This window comes from Pongo pygmaeus, chromosome 12, assembly GCF_028885625.2.
Source record: "Pongo pygmaeus isolate AG05252 chromosome 12, NHGRI_mPonPyg2-v2.0_pri, whole genome shotgun sequence".
Taxonomy (NCBI): domain Eukaryota; kingdom Metazoa; phylum Chordata; class Mammalia; order Primates; family Hominidae; genus Pongo; species Pongo pygmaeus.
Window position 1 is genome coordinate 33,491,847 of NC_072385.2, and position 19,799 is coordinate 33,511,645.

At 40.9% G+C, this 19,799-nt stretch overlaps 1 protein-coding gene across 5 annotated transcripts in view; it reads left to right on the forward strand.

Annotated features, from left to right (window-relative positions):
- IL18RAP (interleukin 18 receptor accessory protein) overlaps positions 1-19,032 on the forward strand; it is a 34,560-nt gene extending 15,528 nt beyond the window's left edge. For 3 of the 5 annotated variants that reach the window (XM_054476378.1, XM_054476377.1, XM_054476380.1), the window contains 7 exons: positions 2,994-3,144; positions 7,058-7,123; positions 9,579-9,702; positions 11,570-11,721; positions 13,431-13,568; positions 17,316-17,489; positions 18,232-19,030. In XM_054476378.1, coding sequence (XP_054332353.1) covers positions 2,994-3,144; positions 7,058-7,123; positions 9,579-9,702; positions 11,570-11,721; positions 13,431-13,568; positions 17,316-17,489; positions 18,232-18,647 — 1,221 coding nt within the window. In that variant the 3' untranslated portion in view covers positions 18,648-19,030. Of the gene's footprint in view, positions 1-2,993; positions 3,145-7,057; positions 7,124-9,578; positions 9,703-11,569; positions 11,722-13,430; positions 13,569-17,315; positions 17,490-18,231 lie in introns of all 5 variants that reach the window. The other 2 variants (XM_054476376.1, XM_054476379.1) reach the window with 1 other exon arrangement.
- The last annotated feature ends 767 nt before the right edge of the window (positions 19,033-19,799 follow it).

Genomic DNA, 19,799 nt, shown 5'->3' on the forward strand with positions numbered 1-19,799 from the left:
GCTTTCTAACACCTGTTCAAAACAATCATCTATATGCTGTCTAACCAACAGTGAAACAGAGGAAGCATTTCCTTACTTGTTCAGAACAGAATATTGCCACAGCCCACAATTGTTTTAGCTTTGGGACAGCCTCATTATATGGTTGATTTATTCTGAGTTGGCAGGCAAGTCTTTCCACAAAAACTGAAATCAAGCAAGTTCTGTCTATTTTTGTTTGTAGAGTAGAATTTGTAACTTATGTTCATGATTTTATATCTATTTCTGTTAAATGATAATTTGTTGTTTTTAGTTCATTCTACATGTCAAGAGGTTGGAATTCTGATTTTGAATGCTGACATATTAGCCATCACACGCAGGTTTGTGAGGCATGTAGATGAGATCAACATGATATGTTCTCCCTCAAGCCCCTGCTAAAACTACCAATGAGGCTAACACCAGGGACAGAGTGCTCTGCTGTTGACTCCAGTTTGATCCTTCTAGTTACATATGATCCATTCATCCACAATGCAAGGGTGTTGCTTAATTAACTAAAAGGGCACTTGAATGCCCTATATCTGGTCATTCAGCTCACAATATACCTTTGGTTTAATAGAGATATCATGAGAATATTTTTCAAGTGACTCACAATAGTGAAAATACTCTGTGTCTGCCATACTCCTGTCAACCTCCGTCTATTCAATTGTGGACAACGATGAGATTACCTTGATATGATTGTTGTTAGCAAATGCAAGCTGGCTAATATTAACCATCACTTCCTTTTCTAAGGGTTCATAAACCATCTGTTAAATAATTAATTCAAGACTTTCACAAGAAATTGGCATCTAGCCCATTATCAATAATTTCCATAATATACTGCATTCCCTTTAAAAGATAAATATTAGTAAAAAAAAATCTATCAATAGAATGTTGTTAGTTGACAACTGGGGCAAGAGACTGCAACTACACTTAACAGGAAAGAGCAACATAGAAAACAGAAACAGAAAAGCAAAGGGTATATTCAGTGAATGGTCACACTGAATATCTCACTGCGATGGGAGCTGAGAGCTCTTGAGTGGTTTAATTACGACTAGAATGGAAATAAAGGTTGTGGGTTGCTCATGATGGTTACAGGGACCTCGTTGATGTGTTTGAACTTTACGAGTGTGAGTCCTGATTCAGGACAGGACAGAAAGAAGTGGAAACAGAAAGAAGGTGGCAGATGCTAGTGATATTTTCATGTAATAAAATGAAAGATTGAAAGCTTTGACTGGGAGTGTGTGTAAAATAGATGAGTAGCGTATTTGGTGTTTTTCTGGCTCAACATATATGAGATAATAGTAGTAAATTCAATTAGGAGCAGGAAAGCTGCGATGAATACAGACTTGGACACAGTGAGTGTATGATAAGGAACTTTAAAATGGACATGAAAACCTGAAATGCACCAGGGAGAATAGGCCAGGGAGGAGAGTGCAAGAAATGCAGGTCTTTGGAGTCCTCCTAGACTAGGTAGTGGAAGTCAAGCTAGGAGCTCCACTGTGTTGCCCAAATCCGGGAAGTACCATTCCCATAGAATAACACAGTGTGCATGGTGCTCAGTAGCTGTACTGACTGGTAATATAAGAAATTGATAACATTACAGTATAATATTATAATACCTGCCCCTAGTAGTAAGAATAACTGTGTTCTTCTCCCTGCTTCACATATACCTTTAAAAGTCCTTTGCAGTGTCTTCATTTTTTTTTTTTTTTGCATGCCTCCATTCTTTTGAAGACTTACGGACATTATTCATCCAGATTCACAGTGGCGGATGTTCCTGTTTCCATATTCTGCTCATGACTGCTTCACATATGAGCAAAACCAAGAGTTCCCTGTGCAGCTGCATTAGCCTCTCTGTCCTATCAGGATGATCTGTAATTGTATTATTAGAATGGGTTTCCCATCATCCTTGGAATAAATTGCTTCTCCCTAATTTCTTTTCTTTGATGTTTCCTCTAAGTTCCATTTCATAAAGTCTTAATGATACATACTAAGCCTCACTTACCTTTTTATGGGTAAAAAAGATATATTATTTCCCATCCTCCCCCATGGCTTAGGTGAGGTCTTAATTACAGCTCTGTGTCCTCCCACCATTACGTTCTCATGTGATTTATGACACACCTCTCCCCCAAATTCTGATCTTTGTATGTTATCACTGCATCCTCTGAGGTTTTATCTTTGAATTTCCCCCTGTGTTTTAAAACTTCCTTTTGAAAATTTCCTGATTCTTGAGATCACCTGGTATATATTTAGCCTTGTATACCACCACCTCTTGGCCTTGTTTTGCTTCCTGCCCACAGCTGCCCTTCTCTGGCCAGTCTGCCCCCACTTTTGGTCTCCTTTCCAGCCTGCTGGAAATTCCTTCTTGGACCACAGGAAACACACCAGGGATGTGGTGTGGGGGAATCCAAGCTTCTACTAGTAGGCAGGCAAAGTGGAAGGGAAAGTCCTCAATCAGAAAATGAAACTCAGAACCAGAAAAAAATGAGGTTGATTCTCAGTGCTCTCACTTACCAGCTTTGTCAGGGAGAGAAAAAAGCCTCTCACGTTCCAGAACCTCTGTTTATATAAGTTTTTATTTATAAGTATGTATCTGTTTATATATGTAAATATATACAATATATGTTATATATGTGTGTGTATGTATATATATGTGTGTGTGTATATATATGTGTATGTATACACACACACATTAAAAATGGGAAGTCCTATGTTAAATAGCTCTTTAGGGGCTGATCAGGTTTGGAGGTTTTACTCTCTCATCTCTACACGTAATGCAATTATATTAGAAAATGCCTCTTGTTTCAAATCTACAAGTACAGTTTTTGAACACAATGTCTTCATAGCTTGTGGGATACCCTTATCTCAGATTGACCTTCTTCCTCCCTGTTCAAATTTGTAAGATTTTTCTTTAGGTATGTATTTCATAAAGTTTTTCTATGGCATAAATTATCTGCTTAAAATATCTTTTGGATTAGAATGGAAAACTCCTCTCTGTGGAAAGGAGCAACCGAATCGTAGTAGATGAAGTTTATGACTATCACCAGGGCACATACGTATGTGATTACACTCAGTCGGATACTGTGAGTTCGTGGACAGTCAGAGCTGTTGTTCAAGTGAGAACCATTGGTAAGTGAGATTTTTATCTCAAGATTTGAGATCTGAGCAGAAAATTAAAATTATCTTCTTTTGGCTTAGTAAGTTTTTCCTCTTAGGGAAAGAAAAGGATAGTCATATACTTGTAATCATGTAAAACCTTTCATGTGGGCAAACATCAAAGTTGCCATCCCCCAGGGAAGGCTAAGTTCTGAAACAGGTTCAAATTCTCACAAGTTGGGTTGTCCATGAATATGTCCCTGATTTGCTTTTGTAATAAATTTAAAAAATGTATTAAACATTTCACACACAGAAATATTGTGACATCCACGTACCTATCACCAGTTTTAACTATGTTACCATTTTCCCACATGCTTAAAATCATAATTTTTTTTCTTTAAAGTAACAAAATATTGCAAAGACAACTTGAGGTCTATGACCCCATTCTCTTCCAGGCCTTTGCTTCCACAGTATAGTAACATCTTGTCATTTATATCATTTCCATTTATGTTTTTATGCTTTTTCTACATATGTATGCATCTATTAACAAAATAGAATATTGTTTTGAGTTATGAAATGTGTTTTGTGTCATAAACACTTGGTATTATCTTAAATTATTGGTTTGCCAATTTACAGCCCCATTAGCAGTAAATGCCCTTTATTCCCAAGTAATACTTGGTGTTATCAGACTTTATGACTGGTGTTAAGTGGAGCTTCGTTTTTGTTTGTTTGTTTTCTACTCCATAGTATACTTCCCTGACTAATATGAGGTTGAACATTTTGCTATATGTTTTTTGGTTCATTGGCTTTCTTCTGCAATTTGTCTATTTTTGTCCTAATCTTTCCCTTGGGTCGTTCTTACCAGATCTGCAAGCATCAGCTTGAATCAACTATGTGATAGAGTTAATTTAAATGTGGTCTAAGAAGTCAAAACATAAGAGAGCCAGTCACTCATGCTTTATATCAAAGAGCAACAGAGTGGTTAACGTAGCTTAGTTAAGATGTTAATCTTCTCTTATTACAAGATACAAACCACACAGAGCACCCCAAGACCAAGTGAAACTCTCCTGCCCCTTGCACCCTCTAGCACTTCAGAATTATTTTATATTACTTTAGATTAGATGTTATATAGATAACATTTCATTTTATATTATTAGATTGCTCCTTGAAAGAGAAGTTAAAGTGTGAATACCCCACTCGCACCACTTTTCCCCTCCAAGTGATGTGTAATTGTTCTTTTACTCAGCCATCACTCAGCCCCTCAAATTCTCAATGGCATAATCTGCTTTTCTCTCACCCAAGGGACACCTTGCAACATCTGTTGCATCTATTTCAGTCAAGCCCTCTCTGTCATCATCCCTGTCTTCCTCATTTAGTCATTCATTCTCGCATTCATTCATTTCCACACAAATATTTACTGAACATGTAATATGTGTCAGGCTTGGAGCTAAGGCTACAAGAATGAGTGCCTGGATTCTTTATCTGGCCTCCAAGAACTTTCCATTTTGAGAAGAAGACGAAGGTGAAGCAGGCTATTATAATACAGTGCAGCGAGGGAAAGGAGCACTATGGGCACATAGAGGCCCACCAGACCCAACCTGGGGAAGCCCACTTCAAGTGAAAGCTGATGGATGAGGACACACCAGCTCAGTAAGGGTGGGGAGCTTCCATTCCAGACTGAGGAAGCAGCAGAGCTGATGTCCAGGAGAGCATCTGGGAGCAGGACTGACATCACACTCTTCTAATACGTGTTAAAATTATCTAATTATCTAATATGTGTTAAAAGTTATGAAGGAACAATGGGGAGGCATTGAGGGTTTTAAGTGGGAGAATGTCATGACTGAATTTGTATTCAAGATAGATCACCTTGTTTGCTGGGTTGAAAGTGGGTTTGTAAGAGCAGGAATGGAGGCAGGGAGAAGAGTTAGGAAGTTCTGTGGTCAAGCAGGCAGTTGCTGATAGGGATCTGAACTAGGGAGTGGTAGAGGGAATGGAGAGAAGTGGATGATGTTGAAAATGTTTAAGAGGTACCTCTAAAGGATTTGGTATTCGAGAGCAAGGAAGAGGGAAAGCATGAGCCATGGATACAAGCCAGCCTTTGAGCTGATCAAGGAGGGAATGTGCTGACAGAGCACATCAATACAGAGGATGAGAGCAGGCACAGTCGTGGAGCAGCAGGCTTGACTCATGGTTAAACCATGCCTCTGCTTGTGCTGTGAATAAACCTAGCAGAGGTGATGAGAGGTAGCTGGACTTGTAGGTCAACAGAGCATGATAATGGTTTTTACGTAAAAGGTAGGAGAAAGAGAAGAATCAAGGATGTTTTTTGTTTTCTGCCCTGGATAAGTTAGTGAATGGTGGTACCATTTAAGGAGACTGAAAAAGCTGAAGGGAAAGAGCATTTGAAGAGGAGATTAAGTACTAGGCTTAAAAGGACTTTTAGTCATCCAAATCATGATGACAAGTAGGTATTTGGACAAGCCAGTCTGGAGAAGTTAGGGCTGGAGATGTGAATGTGAAGGTGGTTGATTTTTACATAATATCTGAAGCCAAAGAACTGAATGAGATCACCTAGGAAGTGAGCATAGAGACAGAAGGGACTAGAGCCAAACCCGAGAATGCTTGAAGAGGTGGAGAAGAGGAAGACAATCCTCAAAGAGGACTGAAACATACATCAGCAAGTGAATATCAGTGGAAGGGTGGCAAGAAGAGAAACAAAGGAAGTGAAATTGATGATGTAGGAAAGACATAACCTCAGGCACCAAGACCTTTCATAGGGAAGAGGCCTAGAGAGTAAACCTGCTACCCAGGGGTATCAGGAGGAGTGAAAGAACACTAGGAGAGGACTAATAGTTAAAAGAGACACAGAGGAAGGGACAGGCACAGAGAAGCGAATATAGCGGTTGAAGGTAAGCAGTAGAGTACGGGAACATGGAACCAAAAGAAGACAGGGTTTCAAAGACAGCATGGCCAAAAGTGTCCAATGCTGCTAAGAGGTAAAGTAGATGAAAAATTTGATTATGCCCAATGGATTTAGGTGCATAGGTGGCACTGGTGAATTTGGTTAAGCAGTTTCAGTGGACAGATGGCGGCGGAAATCAGGTTCCATAGGAGGTGAAAGGATGGAGGGAATTAGCACATAGAACTGCCTTTCAAGAATTTGGCTGGGAAGGAAGGAGAATAAGTGAGGCTGGGATATAAGGCAGGGTGTGTTTTCCCTTTTTTAGGATGATGAGACTGAGCATGAATAAATGCTGATGAGAAGAAGCCCAGAGAAAGAGAGAGAGAGGGAGAGAGAGACAAGTTAAAAATACAGGGCTGAGATGGTGCAAAGGGGAGAAGGAGGTCTCTGAGAAGTAAAAGTAGATGATGTCAACAGAAAAGACCCTGGATTTTTCTTTATCCAGAAAAAGACACACCTTCAGGAGGAAGTTTGACAGTGGAGGCATATTTGACAGTGGAGGCATATTTGTGGCAAGAAGAAGAATTAAGGACTGGACTCTTCTCTATTTTGAAATAAACCATGAGTTTAAGGATGGAGGGGTGGACTCAGATATGCTTGACTTGCACAGTTTCTTGGGTGGATTCTCCTTTCGGTTCAATTACTCAGCCAGATGGCACCACAAAGAAATCTTGTGGGAAAAGACAGGGATAGGAGCTCAAGTCTGCAAGGGGCAGGATTAGTGTGAAAGAGAATGCACGCAAGCAGATATGGATCAATTAACAACTAATGTTTTACCAGCACCCACAACCTGATGTGACAGTCATTTTAGGGGGCAAGCTTTTTACATGGAAACCAGAATTCCTAAACTTACAGATAATTAGTAAAATGTGAAGACAGAGCTCCAAGACATTTAGATCAAAGTGTGGCTGTGCACCCAAATCTTCATCAAGCAGGCCTTCAGACTTTTCAATGCAAATAATAATCTTTGTTTTCATCTTTCAGTGGGAGACACTAAACTCAAACCAGATATTCTGGATCCTGTCAAGGGCACACTGGAAGTAGAACTTGGTAAGCTGGGCCTCATCGCCTTTGAATGACATTGTGCTGCTGGGAGCAGGTCTAAGTGTGATAGAAGGAAAACAGCAGTGAGATTTCCAGTCAAACAGAATTGGGTGTGAATCTTAACTCAGCCATTGACTAGTTTTGTGACCTTGCACGGTTACTTCATCCTTTAAGTCTCAGTACTTAAATCCGCAAATAGCTATCATAAAACTGACCCTAAAAGATTATATTGCAGGCCGGGCATGGTGGCTTATGCCTGTAATCCCAGCACTTTGGGAGGCTGAGGTGGGTAGATCACTTGAGGTCAGGAGTTTGAGACCAGCCTGGCCAACATGGTGAAACCCCATCTCTACTAAAACTACAAAAATTAGCCGGGCGTGGGTGTGGGTGCCTGTAATCCCCGCTACTCAAGATGATGAGGCAGGAGAATCACCTGAACCTGGGAGGCGGAGGTTACAGTGAGCCAAGATCGCGCCATTGCACTCCATCCTGGGTGACAGAGTGAGATTCCATCTCAAAGAAAAAAAAAATTATATTGAGAAATAATGGGACAATGTATGTTAAGTGGCTGGAGCATAAAACCTGATCAATAGATTTTATTCTTCCTTAACTTCCCCCAGGAACAGGTGGTTTCATATGTGTTGGTTAGGTCTATCAGTTATGGCTACAAATTCGCCAACCCGAGTAACATTAACTCTTATGAATATGACATTTAGTCTGGCATTTAAGAGAATTGTAGTAGAATTCTACAACCCCTGCTCAAACAATTCGTATTCCAAAGTAGTGTCTTCTTTGGGGTTGAGGAGAAATTGACTTCCCTGTGGGTCTCCTTTTATTTTGTCAACTTCAATAACATCTATGTCTTTCTACACAGACAAATAAGAATTGCCGTATTAAAAATAAAATGCTGTTTTTCTTTTAATAATATAAATATTTTTCTAAAATGCTACTAAAAGATTTATTATTTTAGAAAGAAACATAAAAATACATGTTATGATATAAGATCACTAGATGGCAGGAGTGGTGTGTTCTGCCTCTAGAAATAGCACTAGCTATATGCTCAACATCACAGGAATGGAAAGAAGGAGGAAAGAAGGAGGAAAAAATTAGATTAATTCAAATAGTCAAGTTACATATGTTTTAGTGAATTATAAGGTATTACCAGTGGAAAAACGTTAAGGGGCAAAGATGAATTTTCAAATGGAGCTCCTAATCATTTCATGGTTAAATATTAGGTTTGAGGCAGAGCATATGTGAATATTCCTCATGGAAAAAAATGGGTAGAAAAAAGTTAGTCTCATAATATGCATGTCCATCCATAGTGAATTGTTCAGAAAAATTGCTTAATATCAAAATAATTTTTTTATTTAAACCACGTGCTACAATAACGTTATGATTTTTACTTAATAAACAAATATTGGATAGTAAAATTTTCTTTTTTTTTTTTAGTAGTACTCAAAGTAATAGTTTAATGGTGAAAACAGCTGATTTGTCATTTATTACCACAGAATCTTAATTTGCTTCTCCACTGTATAGGTTACCTATCCGCATTGAAACTTGTTCTCTTATATAAAAATAAGGCTAATAATAATATTTCCAAACTTGCTGAGAATCTTAAATAAGATTCTGTTTGCAGCTGAACCTCTGTATACTGCAAGTTCTTGCCTAATGTTGCATTTAATTTAACAAAACTTTTTTTTTTCTTTTTTTTTCTTTTTATTATTATTATTATTATTATTATTATTATTATTATACTTTAGGCTCTATGGTACATGTGCGCAACGTGCAGGTAAGTTACATATGTATACATGTGCCATGCTGGTGCGCTGCACCCACCAACTCGTCATCTAGCATTAGGTATATCTCCCAATGCTATCCCTCCCCCCTCCCCCCACCCCACAACAGTCCCCGAAGTGTGACGTTCCCCTTCCTGTGTCCATGTGTTCTCATTGTTCAATTCCCACCTACGAGTGAGAATATGCGGTGTTTGGTTTTTTGTTCTTGCGATAGTTTACTGAGAATGATGATTTCCAATTTCATCCATGTCCCTACAAAGGACGTGAACTCATCATTTTTTATTTTCTTTATGGACACACCTTGTACTTCAACAGTAGTGCAGAAGACCGGGCTGATCTCAGAAACTCCCCATTTTCTTAGTTTTTCTTAGGGTCTCCCTCAATCCACATAAGGACCCTTAGTGATATAATCATGCTCATCTTCATTTTAAGAACATATGGTCATATGGTTGAGATAGAAGGATTGCCCATTAGAAAAAATGTACCTGGTTTTATGCATTTCTGAATGAGAGCAGTGTAGACGTTTCATTATTTCTGGCACACATATTCTACCTGCAAACCTGACTGCATCAGGAAACAGCTTCTGGCGACGTCTTCCTCCCAGACATAGGACAAAGTGTTCTCACCAGCTTCCTTCTTGTTTTCTCTGGCCTCTTCATTTTCAGGAAAGCCTTTAACTATTAGCTGCAAAGCACGATTTGGCTTTGAAAGGGTCTTTAACCCTGTCATAAAATGGTACATCAAAGATTCTGACCTAGAGTGGGAAGTCTCAGTACCTGAGGCGAAAAGGTAAGAAAAAAACTCACAGATTCTGTTCTCTGCAATTCAGAAGAGATACTTTTACCTTTAGAAATGTCTAAAATATACAGTTGATGGTGTAGCCACGAGCACCGACTAGTGGTGAAAATAAAAGTACAAAAATGCAAAGTGCAAAGGGCCATTGAATGAAATATTTAAGTTGTTTTAAACCTCAATTTGTAGAAACAGTTTGACGTGGCTGCTCTCAAAGTCAAGCTATTGAGCAGACAGATGTCCTGACCCAGACTGCTTGGAGATACGTAATATGTCCAAGAAATGGGAGGAAATGCTGCTTACCCTCACTCTGCTTTTCACCGGTGCCACCCATTCAGAGAGTGTGGTGGGTCCAGGGATCCAGATGTGTGGGGTAACGAACAGTCTAGAAAACCTCCAGGGGAAATGGCATCATAATAATAAGTCTGACAAAAAATATGTGAAGTGAGGAATACCTGAAGCAACTTAACCCCGAAAAAGAGGCTCAGAGGAGGGCTCTCTGTCTTGAAATCCTTAGGAGCTATTACGTTGTTTGAGAAATTTGACTTGGTTTGTTGCTCTCTGGAGCACAGAACCCGGATCAGTGGTCCGAATTTACTGGTGAGATATTTTGGCCAGTAGAAAACCCTAGATATTTGGAGCTATCCAATCACAAAAAAAGTTGATCTCCGGTCCCCAGAAGGATCAAAGGGCCTGGATCCAGTGATGCCCAATCAGACGTGTCTCTAAAGGATGCATTCCCTGATTTTTTGAAGATGTGACCCAGAGTAAGAGTCTATGCATTAAGTACCTTCTTTTGATACTTAATAGATATCAATAAGCAAATGCAATATCATTTTGAAAAGTATACATCATTACAAAAAAAGTACAGAACAGATTTTGGTCACAACAATAAAATTTAGCAAGAATTTCTAAGATCAGGAAGGTCATTGGGGCCCATCTTAAGCTGATATTGCATTAGAGTTCACAGTAGGAGAGTGTAGTCAAGAGGGTGTGCTTTGACATCACCCACGCTTAGGTTTAAACCCATTTTCTATCTGGTGGCAACATGACCCTTAGCCCCTGTGAGCCTCCATCACCCATTGATAATCTATGGATAATAGCTTGCACTTTGCAAGCTCACTGGGAGGGGTGGTTACAGCAGAGGTGTTATGCCTATCACAATGTGTGACAGGTAGGAAGCACTCATTGAATAGGAACTGGCATCGTGGTCTCAGAGCAACACAGCCTAAAACATCATTCACATACACAAGATTTCTTAACACAAAGATGGATTGTAGATCGGTAACTTCAGAGAACTCAAATTGTGAATAAATGCCAAGACTCCCAACTTCCTGGGTGAAGCAGCATGGCACAAGCCCAGGAATCAGACTGCCCATTCCCTGTGGTGTGGTCTGGGCTACTCACCCACCTTCTTTTCCTTGTCCTTGTCACTGGCCAAGGCCATTATGATCCTATTATACCCAAGGGTTCCTGGGAGGTGAGGAATGGAGGACATTAGAGTCCATATTTGGTGCGCAGAAGAGGGACTGATACATAGTAAACCTTCAGTAGGAGTCGGTTATTTTAAATATTTTTCTTAAGGTATTGTTATTATCTATTCTCAAGGGGAATTCTTAAGAGTAAGGAAGGTCAGATGAGTCTCACAAATAAATAATGTCTTAGCGTGAATGCTTAGAAGAGTCAATAATTGAGTCAAGAATGAGCCCTTTTTGACCATCTTACATTCTCATGGTATCTTATACTATTGATCTCACAGTTCTCTAAAAGCCCAACTGTTGGCTGCTTATACGTGTTCCAAAATGCTGCAAATGGGTGTCAATGTATGTTACTGAATGGAGTGGTATTTTTTCTCCTTTCTCAGTATTAAATCCACTTTAAAGGATGAAATCATTGAGCGGAATATCATCTTGGAAAAAGTCACTCAGCGTGATCTTCACAGGAAGTTTGTTTGCTTTGTCCAGAACTCCATTGGAAACACAACCCAGTCTGTCCAACTGAAAGAAAAGAGAGGAGGTAAGCCCAGAAGGTTGCCCAGGAGGCAGGAAACTGCTTTCACTTGAGAGGGGAGGAGTTTTCCTAAAGAATAGTAACAATGATGACAGCGATTACATTTTCTAGATGACAGACATTGTTTTAAGCACTTTCCTGGTGTCAACCCATTTAATACCTTGACCAAAGCCACACAAATAGTAAACTGCATATTACTGGTTTAGAGCTAGTTCTCTTAAGGAATACTCTGCATTTGGGAGGCCAGGTTGGAAAAGCAACTCATTCATGCACTCATTCATTCATGCATTCATTCTACAATAGCTATGGGGCATGCCCAGAGTGGCAGGCATTGTGCTAAGACCTAACCTGCTTTCCAATTTTTCTTTCCTGGCTTTCAAACCCAGAGGACATGATGGATTCATGTTCTGATGAATGGAGAATGGAAGAGAGAAGGAGTAATCTTGTTCATTGTTCAAAATGATGTGTGTATATCACAGATATATTTTAAAAAAAAAAGCTGGAGTAGAAATTCTAGGTAAAGAATAGCGTTTAAGTTTCTTTAAAAAGATGCCAGAGGTGAAATTGATATCATTCATTCCTTTAATTAATAGATAACTGTAATTATAAGCAGGTTTGAATGTTTCTGAGGCTTCAACAAGACAAAGTGTGTTCTGGCCTGTAGTAAACGCTCTGTGAAGGGGGTTTTCCCCATGAGAGTATGCAGGAGATCCCTAGTATCAGGTAAGCCAGATGGGACTCCTGGTTTCAGGAAATTTAGGCTGCAGTAGGAATGATAATACAGGAAAATAATTTACAATATGCAATGAGAGAGATGTAAATGGATTGTGTGGAAGTTTACGAGAGGAAAAAATAAAATGAATATGATAAGTTTCCCAGGCCACTCTGATCAGGAACTGCCCATCCCCCTGGGGTCTCTAGTGTTTATTGTAAGACAGTTCTCAAAATGTGATTTTTTAAAATTTTATTTTAATAGGTTTTGGGGGTACAGGTGGTTTTTGGTTACATGAATAAGTTCTTTATCTAAAATCTTTAGATTTTTGAGATTTTAGCATACCCGTCACCTGAGCAGTGTACACTGTACCCATTTTGTAGTCTTTTATTCCTCACTCCCCTCCCACACTTCTCCCTCAGTCTCTAAAGTCCGTTGTATGATTCTTATTCCTTTGCGTCCTCATAGCTTAGCTCCCACTTATAAGTGAAAACACAATGTTTTGTTTTTCATTCCTGAGTTACTTCACTTAGAATAATAGTATCCACCATCCTGGCTAATAAGGTGAAACCCCGTCTCTACTAAAAATACAAAAAAAAGTAGCTGGGCGTGGTGGCGGGCGCCTGTAGTCCCAGTTACTCGGGAGGCTGAGGCAGGAGAATGGCGTGAACCCAGAAGGCGGAGCTTGCAGTGAGCCGCGCGCCACTGCACTCCAGCCTGAGTGACAGAGAGAGACTCCGTCTCAAAAAAAAAACAAAGGAATAATGGTCTCCAACTCCATCCAGGTTGCTGCAGATGCCATTATTTTGTTCCTTTTTATGACTGAGTAGTATTCCATGGTGTGATTTAAGAGGTTTCCAGATTCAAAAAAACTACTGCTAGTGGCAATGATTTCGATAAAATAATAGAGCTGGAAAAGGTGCTGGGTGGGCCACAGCGCCGGCCTGAACATGGTCTTGGTGCAATCCCGCTGCCTCTGTGTCTCTTTATACTGTCTCCACAGTGGTGCTCCTGTACATCCTGCTTGGCACCATCGGGACCCTGGTGTCCGTGCTGGCGGCGAGTGCCCTCCTCTACAGGTACTGGATTGAAATAGTGCTGCTGTACCGGACCTACCAGAGCAAGGACGAGACGCTTGGGGGTAAGTTTACCTCCACATGCAGCCCTCTGACTTTTCCTCTCGGAATTGACTTGGAGCAGGACAACAGAAAGTATCATCACTACCCCTTGGCTTTGTTTCCTGAGTTACCTTAGAAAGAATTTCAAATGTCCCCTGCCAGCCTGGGCACAGCATAAAGGAGCTGAAGAAAGAAATGTCGTCACTGGATAAAGTCATGCCCCTGAGGTTTTGAGGCCTTCCTCCAAGTCTAGTGACCTCACACTGAGGAAGGCTGGAGAAACAATTATTTATTTCGTTCCAGTTGCCGGGAATCTTGTAGGCAATGCTGTTGTGAAACATGTTGGACTTAAAAATAATCCCTCTATAACCAACCTAAAGCAATAGGGCAAATGAGTGAACATCTCTGTGCCTTTGTTTCCTCATCTATAAAACAGGATTGTCATAGCACCAATTGCAAAGGATGATGTGAGGGCTCATTGATGTATTCTTAAGGCACATTTAGTATTCATTCATTTATTTATGTATTTATGTATTTATTTATTTTGAGATGGAGTCTCGCTCTGTCTCCCAGGCTGGAGTGCGGTGGCGCCATCTCAGCTCACTGCAATCTCCGCCTCCCAGGTTCAAGCAATTCTCCTACCTCAGCCTCCTGAGTAGCCGCAATTACAGGCATGTGCTACCATGACCAGCTATTGTTTGTGTTTTCAGTAGAGACTGCTGGGTTTCACCATGTTGGCCAGGATGGTCTCGAACTCCTGACCTCAAGTGATCCATCCGCCTCGGCCTCCCAAAGTGCTGGGATTACAGGCGTGAGCCACTGTGCCCAGCTACATTAAGTATTTAGAATGGCGCCCAGCACACGGTAAATGCTCAGCATGTGCCAGACTATGGCTGTTTCTTGAGGACTAGAGTGTATGCCTGCCATGTGTGTTAGCTACTTTAATGGTCACAGCAATCCTTCCAGCCAGGCAGAGATACAGGAAGTCATGTGCCTAAAATTGAACCACTGGAAGGCATTAGAGCTTGGGATTTGGGCACAGGTTGTCTGGCTTAAGAGATCTCATTAGCTGTTACCTCAGTTAGCCTCATCTGTAAAATGAGGCTTTTAAGATGGTGGGAATGCCCCCAAAAGTGAGAAGTCCAGTAAAATGCAAGTGCTATTACTATTAATGAAGCGCCTGTCAATATTTGAGGCAGGATAATCATGTTCATTGATGTTTGCTTCTTTGGAATAGAAGCCTTGCTTCTGTTTTTTTCTAGTCCTGGAAATCTCCAAAGTTAAAAGGTTTGCAGTTTTAGTAAATGACTCTGTTGCTTGGAAAAAGCAGAATCCCTTTTTGCTGGATTTAAGGGTAATTATTTACCTTACTGAAAGGCCCCTCCAAACGCCAGTGCTTTCCCAAACTAGGAATGCAGTGAGGAGTTGTCAGATCCCTAGGGGAAGAAAGAAAGAATAAAGACCGGCATGGGAGGCTGGGCGTGGTGGCTCACACCTGTAATCCCAGCACTTTTGGGAGGCCAAAGTGGGAGGAATGCTTGAGCTCAGGAGTTCGAGCCCAGCCTGGGCAACATGGTGAAACCTGCCTCTACAAGAAATTTTTTAAAGTTAGCTGGGTGTGGTGGTGCCCCCCTGTAGTTCCAGCTACTTAGGAGGCTGAGGTGGGAGAATCACCTGAGCCCAGGAGGTCAAGGCTGAAGTGAGCCATGATTACATCACTGCACTCCAGCCTGGATGGCAGAGTGATACCCTATCTCAAAAAAAAAAAAAAAAAAAAAAAAGTGGCCGGGAGCAGTGGCTCACATCTGTAATCCCAGCACTTTGGGAGGTCCAGGCGGGCGGATCACTTGAAGTCTGGAGTTTGAGATAAGCCTGGCCAACATGGTGAAACCCCATCCTTACTAAAAATACAAAATGTAGCCAGGCTTGGTGGCAGGCACCTGTAATCCCAGCTACTCAGGAGGCTGAGGCAGGAGAATCACTTGAACCTGGGAGGTGGAGGTTGCAGTGAGCCAAGATCATGCCACTGCACTCCAGCCTGGGTGACAGAGCAAGACTCCGTCTCAAAAAAAAGAAAGAAAGAAATGCACCAGTCACATCTTTCTTTAAACTAACTATTGAGGATACATACTAGAAATCCTTAAGCCAAATGTTTTTAAGATTTATTTTAATAACTTTTTTGAATGAAGCAAATTATGTAATCAATGTGTTAAAATGCTATTTACCTTAAGATTCTGGAGCTGGCGTAGAAGAGTCAGTCAATGGGGAAACATTTACTTGTGTCCTTTCTTTTTCTGCTTTGCAAAGACAATGTTTTAGTGATCAGATCTGGAGGCAGAATCCAGTTTTCAAGCACAGGGATGCAGTGCCCTCTGTTGGCCAACCTAACATTTTTTAGCAAAATGACTGCTTTGAAGTTAATGCTAAGTAACCAAAATTTTAGAGATGTAGAATGTTAGAATTCTGGAGGACCTCAGAGATCATCTAATACTCCACTCTCTAATTTTATGACTAAATAAAAGTAGTTTCCAGGTTATAGAAAAATTTTAGTTTGCTGGGATTTCACATGATATGGAAGGAATAGAGGCAACTATGGTGTGTTACACATTTAAACAGCACAGCACCTACCTGCCAGCCATGCCCCACAAGTCTCGTGCTTCCTACACAAGCAATGAGGTGCTTCATAGGTTAGTTTCCCAACCTCAGCTCTTTTACATCCTCCTCTATTGACTCTGGGACCTTCCTTTTTGGTACCTGGTACTTCCATCCACCGAGGCATCTTTTTAGGTTCACCTTGAACATGGTGTACTACTAAATAGCATCAGCAGTCAGGGCTATTGTTTACTGTTTTGTAACAATACTTTGACAGGGATTGTGGAAATTGCTGGAATACAAATCTGATGTATCCCATTCCAAAGCCTGTGAGTTAAGTGTTGGGATTTTCTACTTCTTCCAGTGAGTTCCTTAGTCTCAGTAATCATATGCATTTATGAAGTATGCATATGAAAATATAGGATATTTTCAAGATCTCAAGATATTTTCAAGATATGCGTCTGTTGACTATATTATTTTACATGTGATATAAATCATTATTTTACAATATAGTCAACAGAGGTATATGAGACCTTGAAAATATCCTATAACAAGTTATATATATATATATAGTTTTCCATCTAGAATAGAGGGGAATGGACATTTATCTTGCACCTCCTATGAGCCAGGCACCAAGAAATTCATATACATTATCTCATGAAACCCTTAAAACAGCCTGCCCAGGAGTTATGATTGTCTTTATTTTACATATGGGGATTCACATATCAGCGTATGGGCCATCAACTCTCTGAGGAAGTACTTTTTCTCCTTGGATACAATGTGCTGGGTGTTAGCAGTACTTTGCTTACTGGATATCATCATGTTGGATGGGGCAGACTCCTGTTTGATGTGTGACTAATGAGACAGAAACACTGCAGGTGCAAAGAAGGCTCAGAGAAACTCCTGAGTTCATGTGATTAATCAAAGAATGCCTCAGCTGTTTGACCTAAAATCAGCAAAAATGCAAAAGTGCTTCATAAATTAGAATTCAATTTGGGGTGAACAATCAATACCGCTCGGTGGTGTGATTTTGAAATGAATTTTTAAAATCAATTTAGTCAGGATCCCAAATATTATTTCTTATTCATTTACCATATGATTCAAGCATATGTATGTGTACCATGATAGTAAAAAAAAAGTAAATGACTTATGTTTTTATAAATTTTCCTATTTTTCAGATAAAAAGGATTTTGATGCTTTCGTATCCTATGCAAAATGGAGCTCTTTTCCAAGTGAGGCCACTTCATCTCTGAGTGAAGAACACTTGGCCCTGAGCCTATTTCCTGATGTTTTAGAAAACAAATATGGATATACCTTGTGTTTGCTTGAAAGAGATGTGGCTCCAGGAGGAGGTAAGTCCAACATGTCAAGAAAAACTGCAGTGCAAAAAGGGCAGTTCAATGCAATCTCCAAGTCTTTTTTGTCATTCTTTGTTTTGGAATATAGATCTGGGAGATTATATGAGGTTAGAACATTTTGGGCAACAACACAGAAACTATATGTTTCAGAGATGTGTTCCATTACCAAACAGCTCCATCTGCAGAAGAAGACAATGATATGGGGCCCTAGGCAGTCCTTCTAGGACAAAGATACCTCTCCTGGCTTCGCAGCTGAATGCTGCGAAGGGAACTACGGTCACCCCAATTTAGTAGCCCGTCTGATTTCTGGGATTCTGCCTTCCACAAAGCTCACTCAGCACTGGGTCAAGCAGGCTTCTCAGGCCTGGGCCAAGCCCTGGACACCCTGAGAGGTCCAGATCTCAGCCTGTCCTGCTGGCCTCCTCCTCCTCAGATACCCCCACCAAGGAGCCTGGGATGTTCCATGGCTCCCATTATCCCAGCTTACCTAGTTCCAGTTAGCTTTATTCCTAGAGGAATTGCCAATTTGGGGAGACTGAACACAAAGCAGGGAATGTAAAGGTGAGGGTCACTAGATACTGGAGCGTATCTCCAACTGGCAATAGAGCTGATACAGTCCAAGTGGTAGAGTAAACATGTCTCCCTTCCTCCCTATGTAAGAGAATCCATTGCAAGGACCTCTCTGACTCAAGGTTTAACAATATCAATTGCAAATAATCAAATGTTTTATTTCCAGTGTATGCAGAAGACATTGTGAGCATTATTAAGAGAAGCAGAAGAGGAATATTTATCTTGAGCCCCAACTATGTCAATGGACCCAGTATCTTTGAACTACAAGCAGCAGTGAATCTTGCCTTGGGTGATCAAACACTGAAACTCATTTTAATTAAGTTCTGTTACTTCCAAGAGCCAGAGTCTCTACCTCATCTTGTGAAAAAAGCTCTCAGGGTTTTGCCCACAGTTACTTGGAGAGGCTTAAAATCAGTTCCTCCCAATTCTAGGTTCTGGACCAAAATGCGCTACCACATGCCTATGAAAAACTCTCAGGGATTCACTTGGAACCAGCTCAGAATTACCTCTAGGATTTTTCAGTGGAAAGGACTCAGTAGAACAGAAACCACTGGGAGGAGCTCCCAGCCTAAGGAATGGTGAAATGAGCCCTGGAGCCCCCTCCAGTCCAGTCCCTGGGATAGAGATGTTGCTGGACAGAACTCACAGCTCTGTGTGTGTGTGTGTTCAGGCTGATAGGAAATTCAAAGAGTCTCCTGCCAGCACCGAGCAAGCTTGATGGACAATGGAATGGGATTGAGACTGCGGTTTAGAGCCTTTGATTTCCTGGACTGGACAGATGGCGAGTGAATTCTCTAGACCTTGGGTACTTTCAGTACACAACATCCCTAAGATTTCCCAGTGGTCCGAGCAGAAGCAGAAAATACAGCTACTTCTGCCTTATGGCTAGGGACTGTCATGTCTACCATATATTGTACATATGACTTTATGTATACTTGCAATCAAATAAATATTATTTTATTAGAAATGAGTGATTTTTTCTTTTTTTTTTTTTTTTGAGACAGAGTCTCATTCTGTCGCCCAGGTTGGAATGCATGTTCTTGGCTCACTGCAACCTCCACCCCCTGGGTTCAAGCAATTCTCTGGCCTCAGCCTCCCTTGTAACTGGGATTACATGCATGCACTACCATGCCCGGCTAATTTTTGTATTTTTAGTAGAGACGGGGTTTCACCATGTTGGCCAGGCTGGTCTCGAACTCCTGACCTCAGGAGATCGGCCCACTTCGGCCTCCCAAAGTGCTGGGATTATAGGCGTGAGCCACCATGCCTGGCCTTAGAAACAAGTGATTTAAACTCTGCCTGAAGAATTTCTGTAAAGAAGACAATTCTTACTCCATGGTCAGCCAACAACTCTGGAGCACAGAAAGTGAGCATAAAAGGTAAAGACTAACGGGACCCAGAATAGACAGGGCTAGGGTTGGTTTCTACTGTATCCTCATGCGAAGTGCCCACACTGGGTGGATGAATAGAGGAAGAATCCCTTTTTTTTTTTTTTTTTTTGGGCAGATGCAGTCTGTGCCAGGATATGGGCTTGGAAAGAAGAGTAGAGTTAATTTCAGTTCCTCCTTGTGATGTCGGCCAGAGATCTTTGTGTTAGGTATAAAAGTGTAAATCCTTACCCTGCGCCCCTGGAAGTACAGACCAACTGGACCAAAATGATCAGGCCAATGAAGAGACAAGGAATGCACTTGCAGTGACATACAAAGCAGAGAGACAGTGGCCAGAGTCAGCAGT